At 37.5% G+C, this 18663-nt stretch overlaps 1 protein-coding gene and 1 pseudogene across 2 annotated transcripts in view; one reads left to right on the top strand and one right to left on the bottom strand.

Annotated features, from left to right (window-relative positions):
- The window catches only part of LOC137257616 (septin-7-like), a 112943-nt gene that overhangs the window by 16609 nt on the left and 77671 nt on the right, over positions 1 to 18663 (top strand). For both annotated transcript variants that reach the window (XM_067794937.1, XM_067794938.1), the window contains exons 3-5: positions 1497 to 1603; positions 5314 to 5414; positions 8394 to 8528. In XM_067794937.1, coding sequence (XP_067651038.1) covers positions 1497 to 1603; positions 5314 to 5414; positions 8394 to 8528 — 343 coding nt within the window. The remainder of the gene's footprint in view (positions 1 to 1496; positions 1604 to 5313; positions 5415 to 8393; positions 8529 to 18663) is intronic.
- On the bottom strand, positions 15769 to 16789 carry LOC137258607 (uncharacterized; annotated as a pseudogene).

The raw sequence follows: 18663 nt of genomic DNA, 5'->3' as shown, positions 1-18663 counted from the left end.
GGATACAACCCTCCGTCTTGTTTCCGGGCTTCGAGCAAGAAAAATTTGAGGGCGAGATTAAGGTTCTCAGCACCCATTTCGAATAAAGTTTCTGACAAACACACCTTCGGGAAATCCAAATTGTATTTCATGGCTCTCTGACCTCTTTCCTCCTGCCATCTAGTAAACACAGCAACAGCCCATTCATTCTTGTATTTTGTAGACTTAAGAACACAAATTTCAAGTTCTTTATCAATGGCGTTATTATCAAGTGGTTCGCCGAATCTAAACTCAAACTCACGATCACTGTCACTGCTTTCGCTATCCATTTCACGCGATTGCGTTATGAAAATGTCATCACCTTCTTCTCGCTCAGTATTCTTCAAATTTGAAGTAACAGTAGCGACTGACGACGAGCCAGTGCGCAGACACGTGTAGTCGCGACAGTTACCACATGCAGATCGTTCTGTTTACAGCTGGCGGGTGAGTGGCTGTGTTTGGGCGATCGTTTTTAGTGTAAACGGTTACTCGCTTATTGTCCATCTCTGTTCGTCATAATAAACCTCGATTTTGATATATTTATCGCCTTTCCCTTTGGTTTATATGACAGATATAACACGATCCCGAGGTTTTCGTTGGACGTGTAAGCATTCTCCCGACCCCTCATGCTTACATGTCCAACCAAAACCTCGGGATCATGTTATATCCTTTACGTAAAACTTGGCAGGTATGTGTTGCAGACCCCAAAGTGGTACCATTTGCTATTTACAGGTTTTTGTGATGTATTACTTTCTCAGTTCCATGAACACGTTGCAGACAACTCAAAAACCATTTCATATCTTTTAAAAGATCTTGGCAGATATATGAGACAGATCTTGAAGTGGTGCCTTTTGCTGTTTACATTTATATGGCATTTATATTTTTCATGACTTCGTAGATATGTTAGGTAGACGTCAGAGTCATGCCATTTGCTGTTTACAGATTTTTGGCATTTATACTGTTTCTGGTTTCCATCTGAACAATTCTTACTTAGTCTCAAAATGGAGCTATGGGTTTCATTTCTGGAGCACAACTCAAACTCTTTCAACAGATCTTGGCAGATATATGAGACAGGTCTTGAAGTGGTGCCTTTTGCCCTTTACAGATATATGGCATATATATTTTTCATGATTTCCATGGAAAATATTCAAACTTTGTCTAAAAAAGGGTCAAGTAACGGTCAGGTGATTTGTCCTTTCAAATATGTAGGGGTGGGGGGTGGTAATATGTCATCTTCTGATGACTCTTGTTTAAACTGCTATGACAAGGCTTAGTTCTGTCAGTTGCGAAAAAATGGCGAAAACAGCTACCAGATGCACTGGTAACTCAGTGACATACTGCTAGGAGAAAGTTATTAAGAACATGTTTCGTACATATAATTTCATTAATGTGAACATGGATTTGCATAGGCATGGATTTGGAACATTTTGTTAGTCTATTGTGATTTACTGTCATTCACGTAACGTCATATGTTGCAGGTGAATCTGGTTTAGGAAAGTCAACTCTCATCAATTCTCTCTTCCTCACTGACTTATACAGTGGAGACTACCCAGGTCCTTCACATCGCATCAAGAAGACAGTCAGTGTAAGTATGAATTGTCACTGAGGTTTGCTCTGTTTTGATTGAACCCAGATTAATTGAACCTTAACTGCTCCTTAGTTGTTCATGTTCTTACAAGTTCTGCTGCTTTAAATGTTAGTAATAAGCGCTACAAAGGCCAGTATTTATCCCTCTGGCATGTAATACAGGGGGATATCGACGACGCCTCGGTTGTCTGTCCGTAATCATCTTCTTTTGGGAGCAAACCTCAAAAACCGTTCTGTATTTTTAGACCCAAATTGGTAGATATAGTAAACTTAACCTATGGTTTTGCCTATTTACAGATTTTTGGCATTTTTATTATCCCACCGGCATGCTGAATCATTTTGTTTTCAGAGCATAACTCATAAAATGTTCAATAGTTTTATGCCAAAATTGATAGATAAAATAATCTGAACTGATGTTGTGCCTTTTGCAATTTACAAATTTTTGGCATATTCTTTTTGTTTTGTTTTTACGTGGCCTCTCACTTTTGAGACAAAGTCTGAAAAGTTTCCATGGAAAGCAAGAAAATAGTAATCATTTTGTTTCCGGAGCATAACTCAGAAACCATTCGATATTTTTAGACCAAACTTGATAGATATAATATTCTCAACCTATAGTTGTGCCTTTTGCTATTTACAGAGTTTTGGCATTTTTATTTTTTTGTGTTTTTCCAAGGAACCTTTTGGTGTTAGTCTAATGGTGGGGTAGGCTTCATTTCCGGAGCACACCTAAAAAACCGTTCAATGTTGTTTTGCAGAACTTGGCAGACATATCAGTCAGAACCTGGAGTTGTGTCTTTTCCTATGTACAGGTTTTTGTGATTTATTATTTTCTCAGTTTCCATGGAAACGTTTCGGACTTAGTCTCAAAAGTGAGAGGTGTGTTTTGTTTCCGGAGCAGAACTCAAAAACTTCTTTTTGTCTTTCAGCAACACTTGGTAGATATGTAGGGCTGACCCCAAAGTGGTGACTTTTGGTGTATACAGGTTTTTGTGATTTATTATTTTCTCAGTTTCCATGGAAACATTTCGGACTTAGCCTCAAAATGGAGGGATTGGCTTCGTTTCCGGAGCAGAATTCAAAAGCTTCTGAATATCCGTCAGTAAAACTTCCTAGATATGTGTGGCAGATCCCAAAGTGGTGACTTTTGCCATTTACAGGTTTTTGTGATTTATTATTTTCTCGGTTCCATGAACACGTTGCAGATTTCGTTTCCGGAGCACAACTCGAAAACCATTTCATATCTTTCAGAAGATCTTTTTTTTAACTTGCACATTTTTTCTGGGTACAGGTCATATGTTACATGTTGTAATTGACAAAATGGTAGGTAACAATTGCATGGTCTTAATATTTCCAAGAGAGTATACAGGGCTGAATTCAAACATTGCTATCCTGCTTGCCTAAGGTTTAGCCTATGACAAGATCCCAGCTGCACCAGCCTAATTCCAAAACTATAACTGTAGAGTAGTGTGTAAAACATCAGAGGTTTCGGTGTATATAAATTTGATGTAGTTACCATGAAACCATAGCAACACGGCAAAGCTGATCCCTGTTTACATGCATTGTCATAGCCGAGAAGTGTCTATGAACAGCATTGTTTCAGTGCCATAGCTATTCAAAGTGTAGGAGAAAGAGGAGCTGACATGTATGCTTATAATGTCAGGCTTATTGTTGATGTACTTCTCAAAGATAGACTTGCACCTTGTGCAGGTTAGACTTATTGTTGATGTACTTCTCAAAGATTGACTTGCACCTTGTGCAGGATAGACTTATTGTTGATGTACTTCTCAAAGATTGACTTGCACCTTGTGCAGGATAGACTTATTGTTGATGTACTTCTCAAAGATTGACTTGCACCTTGTGCAGGATAGACTTATTGTTGATGTACTTCTCAAAGATTGACTTGCACCTTGTGCAGGATAGACTTATTGTTGATGTACTTCTCAAAGATTGACTTGCACCTTGTGCAGGATAGACTTATTGTTGATGTACTTCTCAAAGATTGACTTGCACCTTCACAACGTTTCGAGACAGATTCAGAAACGTTGTGACCTTGTATAATAAAGAAGTTGAACCATAAAGCACTTTTAGTTTGATTCCTCCAACTTCTAAACTTAACTTTTCAAAAGATGTTTGACAGATATACGAGACAGATCTTGAAATGGTGACTTTTTCTGATTACAGATATATGGCATTTATATTTTTCATGAATTCCATGGAAACAATTCAGACATGGTCTAAAAACACAATAAGTAACTATCAGATGATTTGTAGTTTCAAACATCTGGGGGCCGGGGGGACATGTCATCTTCTGATGACTCTTGTAATAATAAAAGGGAGATGTAACCTATCAATTATGGCATGTCTACTGAGGTCGCGTTTTATGACAGTTGAAGTCATTCAAATCACTTTTGCCACCACGTTGTGTTTGTCAGAGGCAGAAGACTTGGGTGACCTGTACCATTTGTGTCATAACCACTAACTCATATCTTTGCTCAAAAAAAACTTGTGGAATTCCAAATTCCGTAGAGTTAGGTTGAAAGTACGAAAACAGTTCTGGAAACTGGACCGACAGATTAAACTCTCATCAGAATTCTCTTGCAGAGCTTGCAGTAAACAATCAGATTATTTGTTCTTTTAAGTGTGTGAGGATCAGAGATATGTTTCATTTTCTGATGATTGTTTTATATTGCCAGAAGAGGTTGAATATTTTTTATGTGTTTTGTTTGATGAAAAGATCATGCCTTCCCTGAAAACCAAATCTATTGTCAGTCATGATTGAAAGAACTACTACTCACAGTACTGCACTGTCATAATACAGTCATCCCTAGCAATAACCCGCTTTGCAATGCTGTGAATGCGGTTAAACCGCGGGGTAATCCAGGTTCCCATAAAAAAGTGGAACTGCGATCACACCCCTCCATGTGTGTTGCGTGGTTGGCACCAGTCTGGACTATCGGATGTATTGATTTAGTGACTTTTGTTTAGGTATCCATTGTTTGACATGTGACACGTGAGTATGAGTAATGCTAGTAATTAGTCATTTTTCGCGTTGTTGTCATTGCTTAATATCTGTATTGTCTAGATCTATTGTTAATTATATGAAGTGGTGAATAATAAAGCAAAGATAGGACAGGTTGTTTGCTGATTATTCATTGCATTCTACCAGCAAATTGTGTCATGATATTTTTGCGAGCTCAAGTCATTCGCAATTTTCGCAAAAATGTCATGCTCGCAAAAATTTAATGATTTACGGTAGTTTTGACTATGCACAATACATGAAATAGCAGTTTTGTTATGTCCTTGGAAAAAACAAACAATTTTACTTGGCTATCCGTGGACCCCAAGACCCGCATTATGACAAAGGATGACTGTACTTGATTGATGCCATGGCAATGGACATGCCACATCTTTCTTGCTGTGCTGTCTTGATACTTGCTCAGGGCATGTATGGTAATTGACCAAACTGAAGGTTGTGGTATCACACTGAAAGTATGCTGCTGTCCCCTTCCGTGATATTGCTGGAATATTGCTAAAAGCAGCGTAAAACTAAACTACCTGCACTCATTCACTCACTCACACTGAAAATATGTTGTTATGTTGTTGTAATGATATCTGTGACTTTCTAGAAATTGTGTTGTGAAGGCTGAATGTTTGAAAACACAAATATTTTTTTAGCTTCATATGTATATGGTATTTTACAAATTACAGGTTGACACAACTACAGTGCTTCTCAAGGAAAATGGAGTTCAACTGAAACTGACCACAGTTGATACGCCAGGGTTTGGGGATGCTGTTGACAATAGCAACTGGTAAGATATGTTATTCCCCGGACATGTAATGGTGTCTCCTTATCATTTTGTTTCCAGATCATAATTCAAAAACTGTTCAATATTTTTAGACCAAAATTGATAGATAAAATAGTCTGAGCCTATGGTTGTGCGTTTTGCTATTTAGAGAGTTTGGGCATTTTGATTTTTTTGTTTTACCAAGGGACATTTTGGTGTTAGTCTTATGGTGGGGTGGGTTTGTTTCTGGAGCATTACTCATAAACCGTTCAATATTTTGCTGCAAAACTTGGTAGGTATATCAATCAGAACCTGAAGTGGTGCCTTTTGCTACTTACAGGATTTTGTGATTTATCATTTTCTTGGTTTCCATGGAAGCATCCAAAGTGAGAGATGGTTTTTTCTTTTCCGGAGCAGAACTCGAAAACTTCTTACTACCTCTCAGCAAAACTTGGTAGATATGTGTGGCAGACCCCAAAGTGGTTCCTTTTCGCTATTTACAGATTTTTGGCATTTATATTTTTTTTGTTTTTCCATGGAACATTTTGGTGTTAGTCTTATGGTGGGATGGGCTTCGTTTCCGGAGCAGAACTAAAAAATCGTTCAATATTTTTATGCAAAACTTATTAGATATATCAATCGGAACATAAAGTGGTGCGGTTTGCTTTGTACAGGTTTTTGTTGTTTATTATTTTCTCAGTTTCCATGGAAATGGTTCGGACTTAGTCTCAAAAGTGAGAGGTGTGTTTCGTTTCTGGAGCAGAACTCAAAAGCCGTTCTATATTTTTCTGCAAAACTTGGTAGATATATCATTCAGAAGCTGAAGTAGTGCCTTTTGGTATTTACATATTTTTGTAATTTATTATTTTCTTGGTTTCCATGGAAATGTATCGGACATAGTCTCCAAAGTGAGAGGTGTGTTTCGTTTCCGGAACTTAAAAACTTCTTAATATCTGTCAGTAAAACTGTGTAGATATGTGTTGCAGAGACCAAAGTGGTGCCTTTTGGTATTTACAGGTTTTTGTGATGTATTATTTTCTCTTTTCCATGAACACATTGCTGACTTAGTTTCCGGAGCACAACTCGAAAACCATTTCATATCTTTCAAAAGATCCTGGCAGATATATGAGACAGATCTTGAAATGGTGACTTTTTCTGATTACAGATATTTATATGTTTCATGAATTCCATGGAAACAATTCTGACTTGGTCTAAAAACACTATAAGTAACTGTTAGATGATTCGTCCTTTCAAATATGTGGGAGCCGGGGGGATATGTCATCTTCTGATGACTCTTGTGTGATATAGTCAAAGCCTCGTGTGTCAGTCCGTCCGTAATCATTTTGTTTCTGGAGCATAACTCAGAAACTAGATATATTAATCTCAACTTTATAGTTGTGCCTTTGGCATATCTGAGTTTTTTTTGTTTTTCCTTGAGTTTTTTTTTGTTTTTCCTTGGAACATTTCGGTGTTAGTCTAATGGTGGGGTGGACTTCGTTTCTGGAGCAAAATGTTAGTCTAATGTTGGGTGGACTTCGTTTCTGGAGCAAAACTCAAAAACCGTTCAATATTTTTCTGCAAATATCAATCAGAACCTTAAGTGTTGCCTTTTGCTATGTACAGGTTTCTGTGATTTACTATTTTCTCGTTTTCCATGGAAATGTTTCGGGCGTTGTCTCAAAAGTGAGAGGTGTTTTAATTTCAGGAGCACATCTCAAAAACTTTGTAATATATGTCAGCAAAAGTTGGTAGATATGTCACATTATGTGTGGCAGATCCCAAAGTGGTGCCTTTTGCTATTTTTCAGGTTTTTGTAATTTATTATTTTTTTCTGTTTCCATGGAAATGTTTCCATTTTGAGAATCAGTCCGAAATGTTTCCATAGAAACTGAGAAAATAATAAATCACAAAAAAACTGTAAATAGCAAAAGGCACCACTTCAGGTTCTGACTGATGTATGTAACAAGTTTTGCAGAAAAAGATTGAACCACTTCAAAGTGGTGCCTTTTGCTAGTCTCAAAATGGAGGGATGGGCTTCATTTCCAGAGCAAAACTCAAAATCTGTTGTATATTTTTCTGCAAAACTTGGTAGATATACCAATCAGAAGCTAAAATGGTGCCTTTTGCTATTTACAGGTTTTTGTGAATTATCATTTTCCCAGTTTCCATGGAAATGATTCTGACTTAGTCTCAAACTGAAGGGATGGGTTTTGTTTCCAGAGCACAACTTGAAAACTGTTCAATATCTTACAGCAAAACTAGGCAGATATTTGAGGCAGACCACAAAGTGGTGTCTTTTGCAATTTACATTGTTTTGGCATTTTTTTTTCCCCGGTTTCCATGGAAACAATTCTGACTTAGTCTGAAAATGGAGGGATAGGCTTCATTTCCAGAGCACAGCTGGAAAACCATTTCATATCTTTCAACAGATCTTGGCAGATATATGAAACAGATCTTGAAGTGGTGCCTTTTGCTGTTTACAGATATATCGCATTTACATTTTTCATGACTTCCATGGAAACGATTCAAACTTAATCTAAGAAAACATTAAGTAACTGTCAGATGATTTGTCCTTTCAAATATGTCGGAGCCGGGGGATATGTCATCTTCTGATGACTCTTGTTATCGTTGTCTTTGAGGTAAAAAAGTAACAACATTATTTAACCACATTAGCAGCTTAAGGGCATAAATATTTTTGTTTAGTCTTCTGTGTATTTATTTTTTATCTTCCAGTGTAATGATGTTATTGTTAGCATGCAATAATGAATCTTTATGTTTCATAAGTTTCAGAACAATTTATTGTCGTTTTTAAGAGATGGACACCTCATCCCAAAACATACAATAGATCACAATATTATTTTTAGCAAATGAGATGAACTTCTACTCTGACCTGATGCTCAAATTAGCTAGCCTCACTGAACAATAACTATGTAATATCCAGGTTACATACTGCAAATTGCACATGTGATGCTCATATGTATGTGTGGATGTTTTCTTTTTTAGCTGGCAGCCAGTCATAGACTACATTGATACCAAGTATGAGGAGTACCTCAACGCTGAATCACGTGTCAATCGAACGTTAAGTTCAGATACTCGAGTCCATTGTTGTCTCTACTACATTGCACCTACTGGTCATGGGTAAGCATGCTTGTAGTGCTTTATACTAACACCTGGCATATGGATACAATTTGAGGAAGATTTTTGCCACTTTCTCACTTGTACTTATTAACGTCTTGGGAATTGTTCTTGTGTGACGAATAACATGGAAGGTAATACTTTTTCCTCTAAAAACTGGTAGATATATCAATCTGAACCTATAGTAGTGCCTTTTGGTATGTACAGGTTTTTGTGATTTATTATTTTCTCGTTTCCATGGAAATGTTTCAGACATAGTCTCAAAAGTGAGAGATGGGCTTCGTTTCAGGAGCAGAACTCAAAAACAATTCAAACTTGGTCTCAAAACACAATAAGTAACCTAGAAACACAATAAGTAACTATCAGATGATTTGTCCTTTCAAATATGTGGGGGCCGGGGGGATATGTCATCTTCAGATGACTCTTGTTTTCCGGAGCTGAACTAAAAAACCGTGCAATATTTTTAGACCAGAATTGATCGATATAATAATCTGAACCTGTACCTTTTGCAAAGTACAGGTTTTTGTGATTTCATATTTTCTCGGTTTCCATGGAAACATGTGGGGACTAGGGGAGATATGTCATCTCCTTATGACTCTTGTTTTGTGATTTATAAGTTTTTTGGTTTCCATGGAAACAATTTGGACTTAGTCTTGGAGGGATAGGCTTCATTTAGGGAGCAGAACTAAAAAAACATTGAATATTTTTCTGCAAAACTTGGTAGATACATCAGTCAGAACCCAAAGTGGTGCCTTTTGCTATTTGCAGGTTTTTGTGATTTCATATTTTCTCAGTTTCCATGGAAACATTTCAGACTTAGTCTCAAAAGTTTTGTTTCCAAAGCACAAATAGAAAACTTCTTAATATCTCTCAGCAAAACTTGGTAGATGTGTGTGGCAGACCCCAAAGTGGTGCCTTTTGCTATTTTCTTTTTTTTTATCCAGCATGCCTCTGTGTGTCCGTCCGTCCCTAATATAATTTTGTTTCTGGAGCATAACTCAGAAACCTTTCAATATTTCAATACCAACCTTGATAGATATAATAATCTCAAGCTATAGTTGTGCCTTTTGCTATTTACAGATTTTTGGCATTTATATATTTTTTTTTTTTTCCATGGAACATTTTGGTGTTAGTGTAATGGTGTGTTGGGCTTCGTTTCCGGAGCAGAACTCAAAAACCATTCAATATTTTTCTGCAAAACTTGGTAGATATATCAATCAGACCTTAGAGTGGTGCCTTTTCCTATGTACAGGTTTTTGTGATTTATTATTTTCTCGGTTTCCATGGAAATGTTTTGGACATAGTCTCAAACTGAATGGATGGGCTTCATTTTCAGAGCAGAACTGAAAAACAGTTAAATATTTTTCTGCAAAACTTGGTAGATATATAAGTCAGAACCTGAAGTGGTGCCTTTTGATATGTACAGGTATTTGTGATATATTATTTTTTTCGGTTTCCATGGAAACATTTCGGACGTAGTCTCAAAAGTGAGAGGTGTGTTTCGTTTCCGGAGCAGAACTCAAAAACTTCTGAATATCTGTCAGTAAAACTTGGTAGATATGTGTGGCAGATTCCAAAGTGGTGCCTTTTGCTCTTTACAGATTCCTGTGATTTATCATTTTCCCATTTTTCATGGAAGCGATTCAGACCTAGTTTCAAGAGCGAGGGATGAGCATTGTTTCCAGAGCACATCTTGAAAACTTTGTAATATCTTTCAGCAAAACTTGCCAGATATATGAGGCAGACCCCATAGTGGTGGCTTTTGCTATTTGTAGGTTTTTGTGATTTATAATTTTGGGGGTTTCCTTGGAAATCATTTGGACTTTGTCTCAAACTGGAGGGATTGACTTTGTTTCCGGAGCTCAAAAAACGTTCAATATTTTACTGCAAAACTTGGTAGATATCTGTGGCAGACCCCAAAGTGGTGCCTTTTGCTATTTACAGGTTTTTGTGATTTATCATTTGTCCAGTTTCCATGGAAACAATTCTGACTTCGTCTCAAAATGGATGGGCTTCATTTCCTTAGCAGAACTAGAAAACTATTTAATATCATACAGCAAAACTTGGCAGATAATTATGGCAGGCCACAAAGTGGTGCCTTTTTCTATTTACAATGTTTTGGCATTTTTATTTTTCCTGGTTTCCACTGAAGCAATTCTGACTTAGTCTCAAAATGGAGGGGATGGACTTCATTTCTGGAGCACATCTCAAAAACAATTCAAACTTAATCTAAGAAAACATCAAGTATATGTCAGATATTTTTCCTTTCAAATTTGTGGGGGCTGGGGGTGTGTGTCATCTTTTGATGACTCTTGTCTTTTATATGATGACCAGGCTTGGTGCTTTTATCATCAAATACACAATTCTTCTGAAACTACTGAAACTATATCTTAGCTGTACCAGTGTTATGTCTTATGACGAAAGTAGGTTTATTCTTGGCCGGTAAATTTTCCCCAAGAGCTTCATCCCTTCTATGCCTTCTAAAAACATGTGGACCCGTGAAGGACCCAGGGTAGAATAGGCCTTCAGCAACCCATGCGTGCCACGAAAGGTGACTATGCTTGTCGTGAGAGGCGACTAACGGGATTGGATGGTTAGCCTCGCTGACTTGGTTGAGACATGTCATCGGTTCCCAATTGCGCAGATCAATGCCCATGTTGTTGATCACTGGATTGTCCAGTCCAGACTTGATTATTTACAGATCGCCACAATATAGCTGGAATATTGCTCAGTGCAACATAAAACTAAGCTGACTCACTCACTAAAAACACATAACAACCTCTCCCTTTCAGAACAATAATAGCTACATTCAGAATCGTACCATTTGTGAGAAGTAATATTTCCTACAAAATCTTAATGCTCCATGCATTTGCCAGCATCACAATTAGCTTTGGTAAACAAATCAAGGGCTTCAGCGGTATTTTCGAACACTAGATCTAAACAATCGTTTAACATTGAAACATTTTTTTAAGGGTTTTCTCGGAACAGTTCAGCTTAATTGTCATCCCACACAAAGCAGTAATCGTTCTGGGTCACACATGTACCCTGCTCTGTGTCAGGTAATCACATGACTGAAATCGACAAGTCAACAGTAGATGATCACAGTCCGACCTCGATATGATGTAAAATTGTTTACAAACATTAAACAAAGCTGGCGAAGCAATGAAATAATCGATTACACTTAATGCCAGAATGACGAAGTCACCAATGTCAGCATTCTGACCACAACAACCATTTATTGTGAACAAGGTCAAGGCGACACACCAATGGAGTAGTTTTGACCAGATTGATTGACAGCTTTTTCGCAAAAATGACATTTTGTAGTCACTGTGTCAAATATAATGTTAATATCCTCATCTCCAATTGCATCTGCTACACCATCATCAACGCTGCCAGTTCTTGTGTTCAGATCGCCTCTGAGGAGGACATGTTCATGTTCCTCACACAGTAATGTCAGTAACGATTTCAAAGAATAGCGTTAAGCCACATGAGAATGTAGAGTAATGCCATGAGGAACCAGGTGGATTCACATACACAACAGACAAAAGCACATCTTTGTCTAGATGGAATTCACATTTTCCATGGAAACAATTCAGATTTAGTTTTTCTTTTGCTATTTACAGATATTTGGCATTTATATTTTTATCCCCCGGCATGTAATTCGCAGGGATATAGTTGATGCCTTGTCCGTCCATCTGTTCACAATCATTTTCTTTCCAGAGCATAACTGAGATACCGTTCAATATTTTTAGACCAAACTTGATAGATATAGTAATCTCAACCTATAGTTGTGCCTTTTGCTATTTACAGATTTTGGGCATTTATATTTTTTTTGTTTATCCAAGGAACATTTTGGTGCCAGTGTAATGGTGGGGTGGGCTTTGTTTCTGGAGCAGAACTCAAAAACCGTTCAACATGTTTTTGCAAAACTTGGTAGATACATGTGGCAGACCCCAAAGTGGTGCCTTTTTGCTATGTACAGCTTTTTTTGTTTTTTTATTTTCTGGGTTTCCATGAAAACGTTTCAGACTTACACTCAAGAGGTTTTTTTTTCGTTTCCGGACTCAAAAACTTCTTAATATCAGTCAATTGAACTTGGTAGATATGTGTTGCAGACCCCAGAGTGGTGCCTTTTGGTATTTACAGGTTTTTGTGGTTGAAAAAACAATGAGTAATTCTGAGATGATTTGTTCTTTCAAATATGTGGAGACCAGGGGTATATGTCATCTTATGACCCTTGCATTCAATTTGTTTACAATAAATACAGAAAGATGGTGTGGTAATTTGTTAGCAGTGCACAAACTCAATGATATTTGAAGAAATCATGTTCAGATTAGTGCTAGTGAAGCTTCGGTATAAACTTTAGTTGACAGAGAACAGATACATTTATCATAAATGCCTTACCTTCATCTGTTACAAGTCATATGTGTCTCAGTTTGACTGTAATTTGTCAACATAGGATATTCATGATGGCGAACTTCACTGGTACTTGTCAGATAGTTTCATCCATGAACCAATATATGTCCACAGTGGTCTGATGTACCAGACTGCTGCTCATCATACTGTTTTAAATAAACAAATATTGTGCAATAAAGGATTACATTAATCCGTTGAAATAATCATTTTAAATATATTTTTTTCAGTCGACAAGAAAATACACATGGTAACCTTAATGTCTGCATAAATGAACCTTCAATCTTGGGAACCCAACTCGTACCAAAGGATGAGTCGTGGGATTCATGGTTGTATTGGACATATGGAAGCAATATAGGAATAAGGGATGGAAATGAAATATTTATCTAAAGGTGCCATGGAACACAAGACAAATAATTTAGGTACCCATTAGTGAAAATAAGTGTGATCATACCTTCAAATGTAAAACACCACAATAATGACTCTATTTTATTTTGTTGTTCTATAAATCATTTAAAGGTGTAAATTTGAGAGCTTAATTTCCTAAACGCAATCAAGACATCAAGAATATGTCAGCTGTATTTGTCCTGGACCCATAAACTATCCCGCAAACCAAATTAGGTTTAAACATATTTTCATTCATGAAAGTGAATTAGGATTGGTGAACAAGCATTAGTGCTTATGTTAACACTGCTCCGTGCAACATATAATACAACATGAATTGTAAACTAAAAGTTACTGTGTTCTGTAATCTGATTGGTTGAAAAACATGATCAAATGGTATTAGATTCCCGGAAACTGAAAGACTATTCACCGCGTATTGACACGTAAACAATTGTTTTGTTGTGTCATCAACAGTGGTGACGTCATTCAAATCATATTGTGACGTAAAGTTAGAATGTCGTCACAAATGAGCAACTCCAGATGCTACCATGAGAACCAGCTGAAACGGCCAGCTAATGACACATCACTGCTGTGTCCGTATTCGATGTAAACGAGTGCAGACACTAAAACCCCTTTGGTTTACTTTTGTGTTTACAATGTTGATATTGTATTGCTGATGCCGTTGGTTCCAAATACATTCCCGTGCTTCAAATACTCAATAACACTCGGAAATTGGCCAACACATGATGTTTATCTCCTAAGTGGAGGATTTGACCTCATAGATATTGACTATTTCATAAATATAAAAATGACTTAGACTGTGACTATGAGGATATCATCTTGTCCGGAGCAGGTCTCCTAAACTGTACATGCTAGCTTCATCACACCTGGCATATATGTCAAGCATCTGCCTTTGTGGGATTAAAACCAGATATGAAATTTAGTTTCCATGGAAACATTACTTAGGCTGTGAACCCACCTAAGTAAAAACCGCTTAACTAAACATGGGATAAGTAAAGACTATTTTTGGTCCCGGCAAACGTCTTCATTAATCATCACTATTTGAGTCCTGTTAACTAAACTTCAATGAGGGACATTTGTCAGTCACCAGGTAAATAAACATCCCACTTACAGCTTGCTCTGACGTAAGCAGTTTACAATACACTGACAACTGGAGGCCAGTCCTGATGAGTTGTTCATTGTTATATGTAGCTTGGGAGTATCAGTGAGGAGACCGGTGCAATAAAACATGTTATATTACTTACAAATCTTGTCCCTTACTCTGTCATTTGCAGATATTGATAAGTTTGGATAAGTAAAAAACCTGATAAGTAAACAATTTTGACGAGTCCCTTGAAAGTTTACTTATCAGGATTCCATTGTATCTCCCAACTTAAACTTTGTCAAATATGTTTTCTATGTTCACCATGATCCCTAAATGTGGCTTTTTTTGTTACAGTACTATGTGAATTTATTTTTTGTGGTTCTGTGGTTTTTCTTGTTTTCTTTCTGACAAACATGGTATCTCTTATGATGATTATGATTCTCATGTAAAACAACTAATCCCACCACCAAAGAGGTCTGAATTCAACTTTTGTGGATCCTTGTGGATCATAGAAACATTTGTATTGTAACAGAACGGCCAATGACTAGTCAAAAAATGCTAGTAGACAAGCTAAAATGGATGGTACCACCAATGACAAAATGTGATAAAGTATATACCAGAGTATGGAGACAAGGTCTAGTGAAAATATATCAGAAGGACCTAACAGGTAGTGAATGTCAAAATGCAGAAGGATCACACAACAAGTAGATTACTGTAAATCATCAAATTTTTACGAGCATGACATTTTTGCGAAAATTGCGAATGACTTGAGCTCGCAAAAATGTCATGACACAATTTGCTGGTAGAATGCAATGAATAATCAGCAAACAACCTGTCCTATCTTTGCTTTATTATTCAAGACTTCATATATTTAACAATAGTTCTAGACAATACAGATTTTGAGCAATGACAACAACACGAAGAATGACTAATTACTAGCATTACTCATACTCATGTGCCACATGTCAAACAATGGATACCTAAACAAAAGTCACTCAGTCAGTACGTCTGATAGTCCAGACAGGTGCCAACCATGCAACACACATTTCTTCGAGACTGTTTGAAAGGCAGAGACCATCCAGTGGGCGTGGATAGGTTTCATGACACTTATCTGGAGATCACCAGCTTCGCTGACACTGACTAAACTGGTCCTTCATCAGTGCCAATTTATTAGAGTCATTCCATTTAATCTAATCCATTTAAACTGTTTTAAGCTTGTCTGGCCTATGCAGCATTCAGTGTTGTTTTTAGAAAAACATCACTGAGTGCATACATGCGGAAGTACTCAACTGAATGATGTTCAAGATTAGTGGCAAACTTTAATATGTGATTGGATTTACTTCAGATAAAACTTTCAGATGCAAGAATAATTCCAAAGTATTTCTCTAGAAAAATCCCTGCGTCCATCAACTGTAGAACATGTGACATGTGCGCCGGTAAAACAAGCTATATAATGTTGTGTTCACGGCCCCAGGTTATGAACGATAACAACACATGAGATCTATGTCCATTATAGAGAATAAGCAAGCGATGATCAGCTGATGCTGTGACTGAATTCTTCAGGAAATGGTGTTCAAGATAATAACGGAATATCTCGGAATTCGACCATCCAGAATCAGAAATTGTTCCTGCTGCTCCGGGTATCGATCTTGTCATGTTTTCTTCACACATTCTTTTCCCCATGAATATTAAATATGGCGGTATTACGGCACCTGAAGCACTACGACACCCTATAACTGTAGTAGTACTAGATTTTGGACAGGTGACAGCCTATCAGGTGGCTTGACTTGACGATGCAACAGATGTAGGAATGTGATGTTCCACAATCCCTTCTCATCAACATACAATGTGGGTTATCCTTCAAGTTGTACATGTCAAGAATCTGTCCACGTTCTTGGAAGGAGTGTTGGACCGTTTGCTCGGACGTAGCCTTCTCATGCTGTACTTCAAGTGATCTCGGTTTTGGGACTTTTAGATCAGGCCAACGCGACATTAAGTTATGAAACCATTGCATAGACAGTGGTTTGTCATTTTTGGATTTCTTCCCCAGATAAACTGCTAAGTTAGAGGCAAGGTCAACAACTTCTGAACGTGTATATCCAAAGCCAATATCTGCCATTGCTTGAATATGGACAACAAGATATCTGTCCTCTTCGATTGACAACAAAGGATCAGGACCAGACTTCAAACACTCCATCCTAGTATTCCTACTAGTGCGGTCAAGGAGAGTGGCAAATGGAATCGAATAGATTTTGGTAGCTTTCCTGACAGACATTCCATCAATAATGGCTTCATATGTATTTTCCAAGGCTTCAGATGCATATTGGCAGTATTGCCGCCTTCCAGTAGACTGCCCATTTGTCAAAACCTAAATAAATATATCTGCTATTAATCTCCGATCAGAAACAACAATTTTGGAGCACCTTTAGAATTCGTTTCCAGCCGTAGGTCACATGTCAGTGAGACAGGCAACCAGTTTGTGAGAACCTGTCGGACGCGAACCCGCCATCTTCGGATCGTTAGCCCGACAGCTAACCGACTGAGCTACGTCCACATTGTTTCACAATGTGCAAATGTAGCTAGTCATTCCTGTGACGTCACGGAAATGAACGGAAAGAGTCGAATTGGTTGCGGACAATTACAAAGGTTACGGGTAGGCTTGGTGCCTCATGTTTTCAATCTACTGATGGTTGCTGAATGGTCCTGATATCATTTGGCACGTCCTATTCCGTAATCTACAAGATACCATGCTGTGTTGAATGAGCCAATATGGTTCGAACTGAAAACAGTTGTTGACGTCAGGCATCAGACAGACGTTGATTTCACGGTGCATGCTAGACTATGAAAATCTAGACTTGCCACATTTTAGAGAGTTGCGTGGGCTTTCTTGGATATATATATACTTCAGGGTCTGTACGACAGACAAGGTGCATGCATGAATGACGTGCTTGTATAAAAATCATGGTGTACTTTCGTGACAGTAAAGTGTTGTAGGGAACCCAGTAAGGATAATGTGGATCGTGATAAGGAATGTGTGACATGGGCATGTTTGGTGATGGCACGAGGGTGAGTTAGACTTTGAATCATTATTGTAAATGTGTAGATCTAGAGGTGAAAGTTGCTGGAGGCCGATTTCCATCAGCCCTAAATTTCGACATTAAACCATTTCATCGTTTATTTAACTTTTGACGTTTTTGGTCTCGCGTTTTTCTTTGTGAACAAAATATTAAAAATGGAAAAGGAAAACAATGGGTACTCATGCATTTACCTACTTGTATTGGATTAGGTCCCTAAACCTAAACCTAAACCTAAACCTAAACCTAAACCTAAACCTTGGAATAATTCTAATAAATAGAATACGCTCGCCGAACCGGCATGAAAATGGCTGACGAATCCAGTGTATTGAGTTCTAACCGCTTCGAAAAATAAATATTTCCTTGTAATGGTGCAAATTACTGAATGACCGATATGTATGTATATTAGTTAACAGTTATAATTCCTTTGATCCAAATATTTACATTATTTTAATTGACAAAAACTGCGAATAATAAAACATGGCGCAGTGTGACCAATGTAAGTCATTCTTACGAAATTTAAAAATACAAAATATATAAATACACTAAATATAACACCTCAGCACCTCTTAATACAAAGAAATCTGAGCATATTAGTCAAAAAAGAAAAAATATTTAAAACTGGTGCTTGCGAAAAAATGTGCCTCCGCGGGGAACTACTACTGGAAACTCGCAACATCATTGGGTTTCTGTAATGACATGGCTGGTAGAGATGAAACATCAGTGAACGGAGCTGATACGCACTCGGTGAGCTTGACGACCTTATTGCTATGCCAGTGTCATAGGGCATTGTTTCACGAACATGCTTTTGAACAAAATCACTTGCAATTACGTAAAATAGTATTATGACATGTCTTTAAAGGTTGTGGTGCTGTTTTCTAAAGGTAAGCCACAATTTCATATATTTTCCAAAAACACTATAAGAGATGAGCCTTCCCATCTTCCATAGATTCTTTTACAACAGCACGTGATGTATCATGTTACAAAATGTTGACAAGACGTAACCAAGCAGACGAGTTGCTGTATAGTTTTAAAGCTATGATTTATGTAGATGTAGCATTTCTTTGCAAGTAATTATTATCCACCCAGCATGAAATGTGGGGGGATGTAGTCGACGCCTTGTCTGTCCGTCCGTCCATAATCATTTTGTTTCCGGAGCATA

This window comes from Haliotis asinina, chromosome 12, assembly GCF_037392515.1.
Source record: "Haliotis asinina isolate JCU_RB_2024 chromosome 12, JCU_Hal_asi_v2, whole genome shotgun sequence".
Taxonomy (NCBI): domain Eukaryota; kingdom Metazoa; phylum Mollusca; class Gastropoda; order Lepetellida; family Haliotidae; genus Haliotis; species Haliotis asinina.
The sequence above is the reverse complement of the archived record's forward strand: the minus strand, read 5'-3'. Positions and strand labels throughout refer to the sequence as shown.